This window comes from Corvus cornix, chromosome 6 (genome assembly GCF_000738735.6).
Source record: "Corvus cornix cornix isolate S_Up_H32 chromosome 6, ASM73873v5, whole genome shotgun sequence".
NCBI classification, from domain to species: Eukaryota; Metazoa; Chordata; class Aves; order Passeriformes; family Corvidae; genus Corvus; species Corvus cornix.
Window position 1 is genome coordinate 13,343,913 of NC_046336.1, and position 13,252 is coordinate 13,357,164.

General features: G+C 41.5%; 1 protein-coding gene across 7 annotated transcripts in view; it reads left to right on the plus strand.

Annotated features, from left to right (window-relative positions):
- Positions 1-13,252, plus strand: part of BTRC (beta-transducin repeat containing E3 ubiquitin protein ligase) — a 126,489-nt gene that overhangs the window by 99,689 nt on the left and 13,548 nt on the right. For all 7 annotated transcript variants that reach the window (XM_010409647.4, XM_010409681.4, XM_010409689.4 and 4 more), the window contains 6 exons: positions 2,402-2,588; positions 6,464-6,560; positions 7,439-7,576; positions 8,055-8,173; positions 10,475-10,724; positions 11,393-11,511. In XM_010409647.4, coding sequence (XP_010407949.2) covers positions 2,402-2,588; positions 6,464-6,560; positions 7,439-7,576; positions 8,055-8,173; positions 10,475-10,724; positions 11,393-11,511 — 910 coding nt within the window. The remainder of the gene's footprint in view (positions 1-2,401; positions 2,589-6,463; positions 6,561-7,438; positions 7,577-8,054; positions 8,174-10,474; positions 10,725-11,392; positions 11,512-13,252) is intronic.

Genomic DNA, 13,252 nt, shown 5'->3' on the forward strand with positions numbered 1-13,252 from the left:
GTTTCTGAAAAATACGGCTTCTGCTTAGCATTTTCAAGCTGTTTAACATTTTTTATGAGGAAAGTAATTTTGATAAGGATTTCGTGTGTGAAATAACTGAAACATTCTTGTTGGTTTGTAGGGCTGAAGAGCTAATTGTGTTTCACATCCATGTGGCAAAAACTTCTGTAAGCAGAGTTTTCCCTTTTGAAGGAAGCAGTGCTTTGTTAGATACATGCCTCAGTGAGTTGTGCTGTTCCTAAGAAACAAAATAATAAAATTGAGTTTGCAACCAGGCCAAAATAGCTCTGCCCATCCACTTATCATAAATGTGAGGAGGAGAGGCCAGAACATTAGTATTCCTTCTCTGCAAAGGGTCTACTATCAATGAAGAAAGATGATTTAAGGACATGACAGTAGTTACAGCACCCTGCAGCTAAGATCTGAAGTGCAACTCCTGATGAAACAGGAAGGGCACATGGGTGAAGAGTACTGTGCCCAGGTGGTGCAGTGTAGCCCTGCTTCCTAAAGCCACCAGTTGTTCCCCATATAAAAAATGAATTCCTCCTGTGACGCTGCTGACTTAAAGCACCTGTAAGGATGCTATGCAGGCAGGCATTTGTAAGTGTCTGGTGGCTCTGCAGAAGTCTGTGAGCCCACTGGAAGCAACACAGACTGGGAAATCCGCCATTTCCACCCAAAGCTGCAGGAACAGGGCAACAGGATGTCCCTCACTACCCTGCCAGTTGTGGAGTTCCTGCAAATTCCAGTTCACATTCACTAAAACACTGTCTCCCTCTTTCTGCAGTTTGCTGTGGAGTCAATCTAAATTTACAAACACTTTCTTTTTTTTTAAATAGTGGTTGTACATGTCTTTTCAGATTAAATACATAATAAAGGTTGATGACGCTTTTACTTTGCAGGCTGACATCTAATTTTACATCTATAAAGATAAGAAATGTCAGACCTCTTTCTCCACTCTCTGGTTGTGCCCGGTATCATTCACATGCTTTTTCAACATAAAGATTGAAGCATAAAATGCTGAGCAGAATGTCTTACCCAAAGTGTATTCTAAGTTGAGCAAATTTGAAAGCAGCAGGAGGAGGCATGCTGAATTGTCTCATTTTCATCCAGTGGGAGATAATTTTGAAATCTTTTCATTAAGGAAGAAAAAGGCTGGGCCATTTGTGTGTCATGAACTCCAATCCAAGTCAGCTGGTTGCATCCAGTTTGAGTTTGCAGAAGTACAGATGTGTGACTGTAAAAATGCACTTACTGCCTTTTCTTTCCCTCTCACAAGCTGGGCCTGGTATTTGAGGCTGCTGTTTTAAAAGCAAGAAAACATGTATTTAACTTTGTCCCAGTTGTGAACCAGAGGGCAGATGCATGTAATACCAATCTGCCATGCTTCCTTTTTGGTTGGACTGAACGTTATGCCTGAGGGATGATGTGGTCTAAACTTTCACAAAGCATCTGAAATTTAACCTGTGAAGTGAGATAATCTCTTGGTGGTGTGTCTCACTCGTGAATTAAACAGCCTTCAAGAGAGCCTGTATTTGCACAACTTCTCATTTTAAAGGCATCTTGTTTTCCTGAAGCCTTGCTGGTGATTAAATTTGAGTTGGTAAGGGCACATTTTTACTGACTACATCCATCCAGTTAAGGAGCATAGCATAACCTTCCCTGCCCCCAGCTACGTAGACATTACATTGAGCTGTTTGGTGCTAACCAGGCAATTGCTTTACATTTCACTCCAGCCATGTTGAAGTAAAGCCAGTCCTGGTATTCATACCAGGAAATGATATTATTTTGGTTCATATTTTTCCTTTACCCACTAAAATAAATGAAACTAGCAAACCTGCTTCACTTTCTCTTTACATAGCTTCTCCTTTCCTCTTGACATCCCTGTGCATCTGCATATCCTTCCCTCCCCCTGTCTAAAGGTACCACTACCCTTCAGGGCACACATTGGGAATATATATTTTTTTTCTTCATTACATTTAAAAGCTACTGCTTTAGCAAAAACAGCTTTTGAGCTGTTGCAACATGAGAACAGCTGTAGCAGTGAAATGAGAAATGGTACTAATATAGAGAGATTTTGGGGGCCGCGTTGCTGAGTTGGAAACGCCATCCATAGAATATCCCCCTAGTGCTAAAACCCATTGAAATAGATTGGAATGACTTCTTGGATTCTTTATTATTTTTAATGACTTGTTGTGCTATATCCAGAGGAAGTTGGAGAACACTGCTCACTCCTGAACTTAGCCTCAAATGCTCTTCTGTGCATTTGGTCCAGCTGCGCATGCAGAAGAGGAGTTGGGAGAGTGTATCTTTGTACTAGTAGGGGGAGTTGTTTGAAACTCTTTGTCTGTCCAGCAAATAATCTTCTTCTGTTGTTGTTGTTGTTATTGTTCTCCCCCAGCTCGGGGATTGGATCACATTGCTGAGAACATTCTGTCATACCTGGATGCCAAATCTTTGTGTGCTGCTGAGCTGGTGTGCAAGGAGTGGTACCGAGTGACGTCAGATGGGATGCTGTGGAAGAAGCTCATTGAGAGAATGGTCAGGACAGACTCCCTGTGGAGGGGTTTGTCAGAGAGGAGAGGATGGTAAGGAAACTGAATCTTTACCTGTTTCGCCCCCATTCAGGACAGTAGGGGTTGTGTGTTTCAAACCATATTTGAAGAGGGTTATTCACTACATTGAAACATTATGTTTGTTCCAAATGACAGTTACTTACATCAAAAACCAGGGTTTGGGCAGTTAGGGTATCATTTGGCAATGTGGGGGATTTTTTCCTCACCTTCCTCATCTGATCATGCTCTTACCCCACTGTGAGAAGTGAGATACACAAACTGAGATTTTTACACCCAGCTGTCATTCAGTTCAAATTAAGAAGCTGTGTGTGCCTCAGGGGAACCCTAAACCGGTCAGCAGTTCAGAGCAGAAGAGCTTTTTCAGGAGTGGCAGTGGGGCAGCATGTGCTATGAATTAGTTCTTTCCTGATAGGTCTGTTTGTTTTCCTCAGCAGATTTTCACTGTTAGATATCTGTTTAATTTTCAAACTGGAAGCTGAGGGTAGGTACCACGGAGAATAGGGGACTTTAGAAATGCAGATAGATTAGTTAATAATCATCTGGAATAGCCTTACTACAAATGTAGGTCTCACTCAAGTTTGAATCTGCTCTGCTAACATTTCATTAGAACTTTCCCTCTCAGGGGTACACCCTTTAATACATAATTTTTTTTTCCAAGGGTGTCCCTAGGATGTTGGCAGAAGGGAAACTGGGTATGAATATTTCATAAACAAGATAAAAGTGACAGCTTAGGCATTTTGGTTGCTATTAAAAAGAAGAAGATACAGAGTTGCAAACAAAGACTCCTGGTTTATGGTTAATTTTGTTATACTGTTTGTCTTAGTAAGTAAAGGCAAGTAAATCAGGATTATGAGACATTCTTTAAAAATAAATACTGTTTTGATCTGCTTCCAATAGTGCAATGTTTCTAAAGAGTGTAAAATAAACACAAGCATGGCGGTGGTAACTTCTACCTTTCTTTTAGTGCCTTATTCTCTCTAGGACTTCCATTTTTTCTCCCTATTTTTGAGGTCACAGTAAGTCCTAAGAGGAGCTTGAGAGGTCATTTAGTCCCTTTTGTTTCCCATAGGCAGAGACAGGTTTTTCTTAACTCATCCCGAATGTTTGTGTTAGCTTGTTCTTAAAATCCTCTACTGATGGAGATGCCTGGAAAAGGAATTCCACAGTTTCACTTTTTTACTCTTTCTAACTTCAGTGTTTGAAAGGTTTTCTTGATATCTAGGCTGTCTTCCTAGCTACACTTTGATTTATTACATTTAACCTGCATAGGTAAGCAGGACAGTTTCTCATTCTCCTTTTTGCAGTAATCTTTTCTGTGTTGGAAGATGACCATGTTTCCTATGTTTTGGCTGCACTAGCCAACCATAATGGTGTACTGTCTTGTCTTCTTACTATTTTTGGTTTTCTCTGTTTAGACCCTTCCCAATTACTCTACTCATTCTTGGAGTATGGTGTAATCAGCTGAGTGTCTTCTGCCAAGGCATCACTGGTGTTTTCTCCCTCCACACTTTAGAAATAACATTAGCACCAAAAAACTAGTCATACAGACATATGACTTTTCTAAAAGACAGATGCAAAATTTTGCTTCTCATGTCAAGGACAGTCATCCTGTTACTGCACCTCTTCTTCAGGTTTGTCCTCACATGGGGCACCATTTGTTGAGCTTTTGATAGGATACCCTTCCTTCTTGGACCAGGGTAAATGAGCAGAGGAGGCTGCTGTTCTGCTAAGTTCTTTATTTCATAGTCTCATAGCTTTCTTGAAGGCAGAGTTCAGGAGGGTTACATGATAAAGCCAAGCAGCAACAGCAAACAGCAGGCAGAAAACAGCTTCTTCTTCTAGTTTCTCTATAATTTTTTTCTTACAGAAATGTGTTTCTTATGGAAGTGTGCTGGAATTTGCTTTGACACAACAAGAGCATGTTGTGCCCAAGTCTTTCAGATTGCCCTCTGGTTAACTCTGTGATGAACAGGCAGATCTGTGTGGTTAAGAGATGCAGACAGGAAATACCCAATGCAATTGCATCTCTGCAATATAGAGCATTATAGCTTGTAATCAGTGCTAGCTCTGCACATGGCACAAGGAGATGACTAACTGGACAGTTCAGAATGATGGGTGACTGGTGTTATTTGGTTACAGCTCCTCAATTTGCACATGAGCTGTCTGATTTCAGCATTTGCAGCTCGTACTTTACAACAGAACTCCCCCCGTTCTGCAGCTTGGCAGCCTTCACTGGCAGATTGTCAGGGAACAGTAAGGGTTACACAGATTTAGAGAAATATAAAGCAGAAGCCCAAAATCTGGGCATGCTTGTGTCCATCTGATTGAATTGGCTGGCCATCAAAACCTGCAAACAATAGTTCCTTTTATCCCAGAGCCACAGCACAATGACTACTGGGATGCCATGGAAATTCCAAGCAATCCTTCAGCTGAACAGTAAACAAGTAAATCTACATGCAGCAGGGCAGGACTTATAGGTAGCAACCAGGCTTTGTGTTAGATTAGCTAGTAAAGTTAGAAAGAATAAATAGGTTTTTAGTCACATAGCCTTGTACACAGGTTTTTGTAGACCTGCCCCAAGTTTTCCAGGATGTCTCTGAGGTATTCTGTTATCTCCAAAGAGGTTTTCATCTTCCTTGGCCAATAATATTAATTTTCATTAATGCACTTCCAGGCTGGATCACAGTAAATAGGCATCTGTCTAGTTAGTGGTTTGTCTGCATCCATGTGTGCTATCTTCACATGTGTTTGTTCCCATATGTGTGTCTGCTGGTCATTGTATTTGAAGAATCAGGTGACTGCTCTGTCCAAAGACAAAAGCACCTTTCTCTCGAGTTGTACTTAGAATACTTGATTTTAAAAAGTACCAAAAGTTCTTTTCCTGAGTATTTGTCATTTTGTTTGTCCAGTCCTGTAGTTTGGTACTGCCTTACAGCCTAAAGATTTTGGTTCACTGTTGTGATCTCCCTAGTTCAAGTGCATCAGGGCAGCTAATGTACAGTCTCTGAAATGAGTTTCGAGGTATACTGTATGGAAAGGACAAGAACGAAGTGCACAAGGAAGTATTGAACAATTAATTATGCTGTAATGGAGCAAGAGAGGGAGAAGTGGAGAGCTGGCCCAGTGTAAACTCTGTGCCTCTGATGCCAGGATTACACTCGGAGGCATTTGTGCCTCTCTCCATTTTGTGAGGCATGTTGCCAGGCAGAGCAGCAGTTAGTACGCCCATGGTGGGGTTTACTAGCTTCCACACCGTGTTTGGTGGCTTCTTAACTTCAGGATGAGGAATTAAAGTTTTTTACACAGCAGGCAGTGATTGCCGTTTACAGATTTTTTTGGTAACAAAACTCTAGCTTGGGATATGAGTATTCCAAATCAGTGTTGAAATGAGGGAGGCACCACAGATGAGGTGTTGCTTACCAAAACAGAGTAGTAGCAGTAAAATGTCCATGTACCCAAACTGATACTGTTCCTGCTAATGCAGATAAAAGCTAGCCTTGAATGCCTAGTGAATTTGAGGGTTTCTTGGCTTCTTTCATTTACTTTGCATGCTTTCTTTTAAAGGTGACCTCTGATAATGTGTGTGAATATTGCAGGCATGAACCACTGTCAACCCTTACTGAGCTGAATGGGCTCATGTCCATAACAGAGAATTTATTTCCCTTCCCCGAGTTATTGGACACAGATTTTTCTTGGGTATTTCAGTGTTAAAATGCAACACTGACGTGTGGCAGGGCGAACAAACAAGGAACCATCCCATCCTAATAAATTAAGTTTGACTGTGAATCTGTCAGCAGTGGTTACCCATTCGTAAAATGCCAGGAGGACCTTTCTCCAAAATGCTGAAACATGATTTGTGTTCAATGGAAATGTTCTTTGTCTTCCAGGGGGCAATATCTGTTTAAAAATAAACCTCCTGATGGAACTGCGCCACCCAACTCCTTCTACAGAGCACTTTACCCCAAAATTATACAGGACATAGAGGTAAGAAACAGCTGCCAGATGTGGTGGTGTTTCACTGTTGGTTTTTTAGTTTTGTTTTCTTCAAATGTTCCTGATTTATTCATGATGCTGAAGTTCTGGGGATATTAGATTGCAGTGTAGTATTTCATTTAATCTGACATGTCTGTGTTTGTCTGGAGTTTGTTGATCTGGGATAGTTACATAAGATCCTGCTGCTCCTTTAGACAGAGGATGAGTTGGATTGTTCAGTGAGCTGTTTGCAGGTGGAGTCTCCACACTTTGCACATCCGATATCACAGCGTCACTGCAACATCTTGGTTTTCTCTGTTCCGCAGTACTTTGCTCCTCCCAGTGCAATGAGACCTAAATGTTAAGGGAAGATATCAAGAACTGAGGCAGGAAGAAAGTGCATTCCTAAAGTCTGCAATCCTAAGACTCAGGAAAACAGGAAGCAGCTGAGCGCGTTTTCTTTGCATTTAGTGTGAGCAAAATGGCATGTTCTGGTTGTTTCCTAAAGGCAGAAGCAGTGCTCAGGCACTGTTGTGACAAGTTTGTGCAAGCACTTAGAGCTCAACTGAGACTTTCTCTTCAGTTGTTTAGCTGTCGAGTCACAGGGGGTTAAAGGTTGGAGATAGAAAAGAGCTTTTAGGTTACTTCTTCCTCACCATTCTCAACAGCACAGTCTAGTTTAGCCAAAATATGTTTTCCAAGCATTTTTCTGTTTAATTGGATTTATTACATGTATTCTAGAAAGCAGGTATGTCACTGTATGGGCCTGATTGCAGGAAAAAGCATGAAGAAAAGTGTGTGCTGCCTTCTCAACCAAACAAAAAAAAAGGAAGATAGTTCCATGCTTTTTTTTTCCCCTATGTCTCATTTGTCTCCTGTCTCTCCTCAAGACAATAGAGTCGAATTGGCGGTGTGGAAGGCACAGTTTACAGAGGATCCACTGCCGAAGCGAGACAAGCAAAGGGGTTTATTGTTTACAGTATGATGATCAGAAGATAGTAAGCGGTCTACGAGACAATACTATTAAGGTGAGAATGCTCCATCATGGCATACTAATGGTTTGGAGTGCCTATGCCATAAATAATACTGTCCTAATTTCAGTGACACCTACCCAGTCTCTTGTTGGTAACCTAGCCTTCTCCTTCTCCTTCCCCCATCTCCCACCAGCACGGCAGCTACGCCTCTTTTATCCGGCTAGAGAGACCCTGTTTTCAGACAGACAAGCTTTGCTACCAGAGTTTCTGTCCGGCAGTAATTACAGGCTGTGTAATTACTGGGCCCTATACCCTAATGAGATGGGTAAAACCAATATTCATAGTAAAGCCAGTAATAGCAAAGATGTCAATGTATTGCACCAAAGAGCCTGTAGAAGATCAGATGCCACTAAAGGTGTTCTAAGTGCCCTGCAGATGATGTGTTGTAGTGAAAAACAGTCTAGTCAAACTAGTAAGTGCTGAAAGATTAAAACTTTACTAACTGTCTGGTTTTGAATATTTGCTCTCTTAGATCTGGGATAAGAATACATTGGAGTGCAAGCGAATTCTCACCGGACACACAGGTTCTGTCCTGTGCCTCCAGTATGATGAACGGGTGATCATTACTGGATCTTCAGACTCAACAGTCAGGTGTGTGCTTATGATTTGGACCTTTCTGTTTGCCTCTAAGATTTTAGCTTTGCAAGCTGCTGAAATGATCTCTTCTTAAATGTGTGCTGTTTAAGCAGTTCTGTGAAGTAGTTCAGCATATTTGTCCTTGTTTATCAGATGTCCATGCAAATCGCTGTCAAGGAGAAATGAGAATCTAAGCCAAGGCCAGTCAAGGTCAAGATGACTTAGGAAGGCCATCTGGCATTTCACCAAGGTTTTGCATGTTTTGGCACTCCCTGAGAACGTTATAAATTCTCCTTGAGAATAACTTTTTAAGAGTTGAAATTTTCAAAGCAAGTTTGAAGGTTTAGTCATTCATTGTCACTTAATTTTAACAAAATATGTATGACTAGCTCTCCCATGACTTTAAATTAAATTTCAGCATGATGTTTCTTTTCATTCAGTCTTTCTAACCTTTCTTTCCTTCAAGTCTCCAGCAAAAGGCTGGACACCTCAAGGTAGCACTTGTGGTGCATGCTGTGCAGTTGTGAAGTCCACTTGTCATACTAGAGGATACCAGAGAGTGTAAGACCCATACTATAAATACAGGCACATATGGGTTAATGAATTGCAATATGAACTTGGATGTGAAGGGGCAGGTCTGACTTCTCCATGTTGTTGTATACTCCCTCCTTGGCAGAGTACAAGCAATGCTCATGCAGTGAGGTTAGACACCAAAAAGCTGCATTGGTGGCCTTTTCTGGAACTATTAGCATGCATTCCTGTGGCTGCAAGCTCCTCTGTGCTTATGTGTAAACTACTACTGTAGCTAATCACTATTAAATTGAATTCCTGACATGTGATGCATGCAGTCTTGCAGTTCTGCTAGGTTTTGGGGTTCTGTCATTAGTAGGAATCCAGAATTTTGGCAACACCTCCTGCCTGGAGGTGGTGTGGGAACTGCACTGGGCTAAACAGATCGCAAAAGGAGAAGCTGATGTCTGTAACAAGCACTGTCATTTTCTGTATCAGGCCAGGCAGGCCAAATTGCAGACTGGCTACTTGCCCAGGAATACTTTGTCTCCCACTGTATCTATAAATGTTTGTGCAGACCCCAGAGGCACATAGGATGCATCACTTTTATCCTTGGGTCTCCTCAGGAAGAGAGGCTTCATCCAATAGACAGTACAGATGGGCTCTTAATGCTTCTGAGATCTCAGGGATGCACTTGTCCAAAGAAGTCAGTGGGTCTCCAGCTCCTGTTCAGTTTGGCAACCCTGTCTGCAAACTGTTTGTATGTTAATGGCTCAGGTCTTCAGTTCTTTCTCCTTTGCATTTTCTAATTGGAACGCAGTTTTCTTTCTCATTTAGAGTCCATAAGTTGATGCACTTCAGTTTCCATAAGTTAGAAAATAAGACATTAGAAGTCTTTCTCACATCTTGCCTTTTCTTACTGCTTGCCTTATTGGCAGTGGAAGGTTTTAACTTCTGCAGTGTCTGATGTGTCTGATGATACAGCCATTTTCTGCTTTCATATAGTGTATCTGGGATACAGGTGTCATAGTGCCTCCTCTTTATGGAGGGCAAAAGAAATTTGCCAACAGAATAGCCCAAAAGAAATATTTTTAAGGCTTAAAATCTTCATTTCAAGTGCTAGAAGTTCTGTATGAAGCTTCTGTCTAACATGCATCTTAAATTATCTTTCAGTTGAAACAGTTGGTTCCAATAACATTAAATTGACATAAATGCTATGTCTTAATTTGGGTATTCAGCACATTCCTGGAATGTAGCTGTGTACCAGATGCACCGCAGGGTAAATGCAAATCATGGTGCAACTTGTGGCAATTACTTGTATTTGTTTGAAAAGAATTGTCTTGTCTTCTGCTTCTGTATAAACTGGCACTTGAGCTGATAGTCCTGTGAGATAGGTCAAAAATTAAGCCTGTCAGGGAACTTACTTCTCCACATTGACTGGAAATTAAGTGTATAATAGGCTGGCACAACCAGGAAACACCAGTTTTTAAGGCCATCAGTCTTCTAACTTTCCTCAGCACTGAATTCCCTTAATTAAAGAATGCTTTTTTCCTGGGTGCGTTATTTTTATGGTGTTAACTGCATTGCAGAGTTTTTGGCTGCTGGACTGTCTCAATGTACACATAATCAACAGATTTATCTAATACATTTTTTAATGAACTATTTAATAGATGTAGATATAACTTGTGGTGTTTGCTTCTCTAATACCACTAGAGAGTCAATTACCTCTCCCTCTCTCGCTCTGCAGAAAATGCACTGTGCAGGTTTTTAACTCTCTTCTCTCTGGTTTGAAATCTGAACCTGCAGAGTGTGGGACGTGAACGCAGGCGAGATGCTGAATACACTGATCCACCACTGCGAAGCCGTGCTGCACCTCCGCTTCAACAACGGCATGATGGTGACGTGTTCCAAAGACCGCTCCATCGCCGTGTGGGACATGGCTTCCCCGACAGACATCACCCTGAGGAGGGTGCTCGTGGGGCACCGAGCTGCCGTCAACGTAGTGGACTTTGATGACAAGTATATTGTATCAGCATCAGGTGACAGAACTATAAAGGTGAGGTGTTTCAGAGGCTTTCTGTTTGTAGCACTGGGGTATTTATTAATGAAGAACAGTGACCACACAGGGAAGATGGCCCTTGGCCGGATCTTCCTTTAGAAGCAGTGTTCTTCCTCCTGCTCATTTGCACTCATTCCTCCTCATTTGAGCTTGCACAACTCGTTTAGAGAGCTTATGGTAAATCAGATCCAGGTACAGCTGCAGTTGAAAAAGAACAATTTTTCCTGTGTTGTTTTTCTACATGACCACTTCCATAGTCTGTTCAGTCATTTAAACAGTTGTTAGAGGGCAGCATGGGGACAAAAGTGAAGGTGAGTGGATAGGAGACACTTAAGTGTATCTGCTACGATCCCAGTCTGCAGCATTAAAGAATCTATAGATTCAAGAGAATCTATATCATGTGTAAATAATAGCCCAAGAATACTAAACCTGGAAGCTAATTTGATACTGTGTGGCAAAAATCTTCTGTGTACAATGACCCAACCTGCTATCAGTTGCAGACTATAACCGCAGGTCATCAGAGGGGTAATTTTCCCAGTCTTAATGATAGCATCTTCATTAAGAGTATTCTGGATGCATCTAAATATCATACAGACACCATCTTTTGTTAGTCTCTTTGTAATAATTTTGTCTCTGTGTGGTTCCCTCCCCCCTTCCTGTCACAGGTATGGAACACTAGTACCTGCGAATTTGTGCGCACCTTAAATGGCCACAAACGAGGCATTGCATGTCTGCAGTACAGAGACAGGCTAGTAGTGAGCGGCTCTTCAGATAATACCATCAGGTGAGAGACAAACTCCTCATCGAAGAGTTCTGTGCAAGCACATTGTCTCTGGTGCCCTGGCACGTGCAGAGGTTAGGCAACTGAAGTGCTCTGTACCCTTGTCAACTTTGAAATATGCTTTCTTTGGTATAGAACATTGGGAACTACTGGAAAGAGATATTAGAAGCCTGTTTTACTGTGTTGTCTTTCATCCTCTACATCTCAAGAGTCCCATACTAATCAACAAGTTGCATTGCTCTGACAGTTCTGGTGTATGAAAGAGCTGGCAAGTACCACTTTCTGTGATGTCCTCTTGTGATATTTTAATTGGACTATGTGTCTAGTTAAAGGGGTCAGATTTGCAGTAAGAGGCATTTAATCCTCTGCAGAAATCCTCCTGGGCTCTCGCCAAACTCTTCTTGTGGTACTTGGCACCTGGTTAAGTTTGGAACAGCTGGTTTAGAGCATGAAGTTCAGTTTGCTGCCTTTTGCACTTCTCCAGCTGCCCTGGTTGCAATCTGAGATTTAACTCTTTCTGGTATCATGAGCCAGAATTTCTCCCTACATCCTGCAGCTGCTAGGAGAGGGATGTCCCACTAATTTCAGGATGTACAGAACAAGCTTGAATATTAGTTTATGTGATGCAGGAAAATGGCTCTGTCATGGAAATGGGAGTAACAGCAACCTCCCTTTTCCCTTTGTCATTTCTTTACAGTAATAGTCTGCCTTCTGATAAAACTTGAAAGCTGGACAGTGTAAGCAGGAACCCTTCACTTCACATGTCAGTAATAATTTTTCCTCAGTGAGAATGATCCATGCTGTTGTTTGCCTGTGGACTTGGTTTGCAACATGCTGCCTCTCCCTGCTCTGCATTCTGTAGGAAAACAGCGGTCCTTGGGTTGACATCACCAGGACACTGTGCCAGGTTTTAGTACAGGGCTGTCTGAGAGCATGACCAGGAGAGCTGAAACTTTCATCTCTTAATCAAGGGAAGAAGTGTTACAGGGACTGTGTAAGAGCAGCACCACTTGGTGAGAACTTCTGCTCTTCAAAGAGAAAAAAATAAGCCTCTGCAGTTGTACTGTGAAACTTGGTCTCAGAAGTAGAATAAGAAATAGTTAAATACTACAGCAGTTAGGGAAGGATCTAAAATATGCAATGATAATAAAAATAAATGTCAAGATAGTGATAATGCTAAACAGGAATACAGTTACTTTTATGCTTGTATTGGACAAAATCCCTGCTTGACAGATAAATTGTGCTAGAATTTCAGGAATGTTGGCAGTGAATCTTAATGGAAGTCAAGTTTAGCAGCAGTGTGATCAAAGCAAAACACTTACCTGATGCTAAAAGACAGTTTTCTCCCAGCCATTAGCAGAGGGCACAAGTCAGTGGAAGAATGATTAAGAAAAAGGTTCCTAAGTCATCTTTGTGGATGGCTTGGTGCTTTGTAGTTTTGATTTTAATCCACTACCAGATGTTGTGTGCTGGACTTCAGTAGAGGCTGATACAGAACTTAAAAGTTCATTATACCTCAGGTGCAGGGAAACTTTTTTCCAGAAGATGACTTTGTGATTTCTAGTTTTGCAACTGCAAACATTAAGGACATGTGAAGTAGCTGAGACTTCTGCAGGGAGACTTCACATTGAAAAATTATTTAGGTTTTGATTTAGGCCAGAAATTTCACCAGTGTAAGAGGACACAACTACACAGACATCACTATCATTGTGCTAATTTCCATCTAGAAGGAACTTGTCCATCA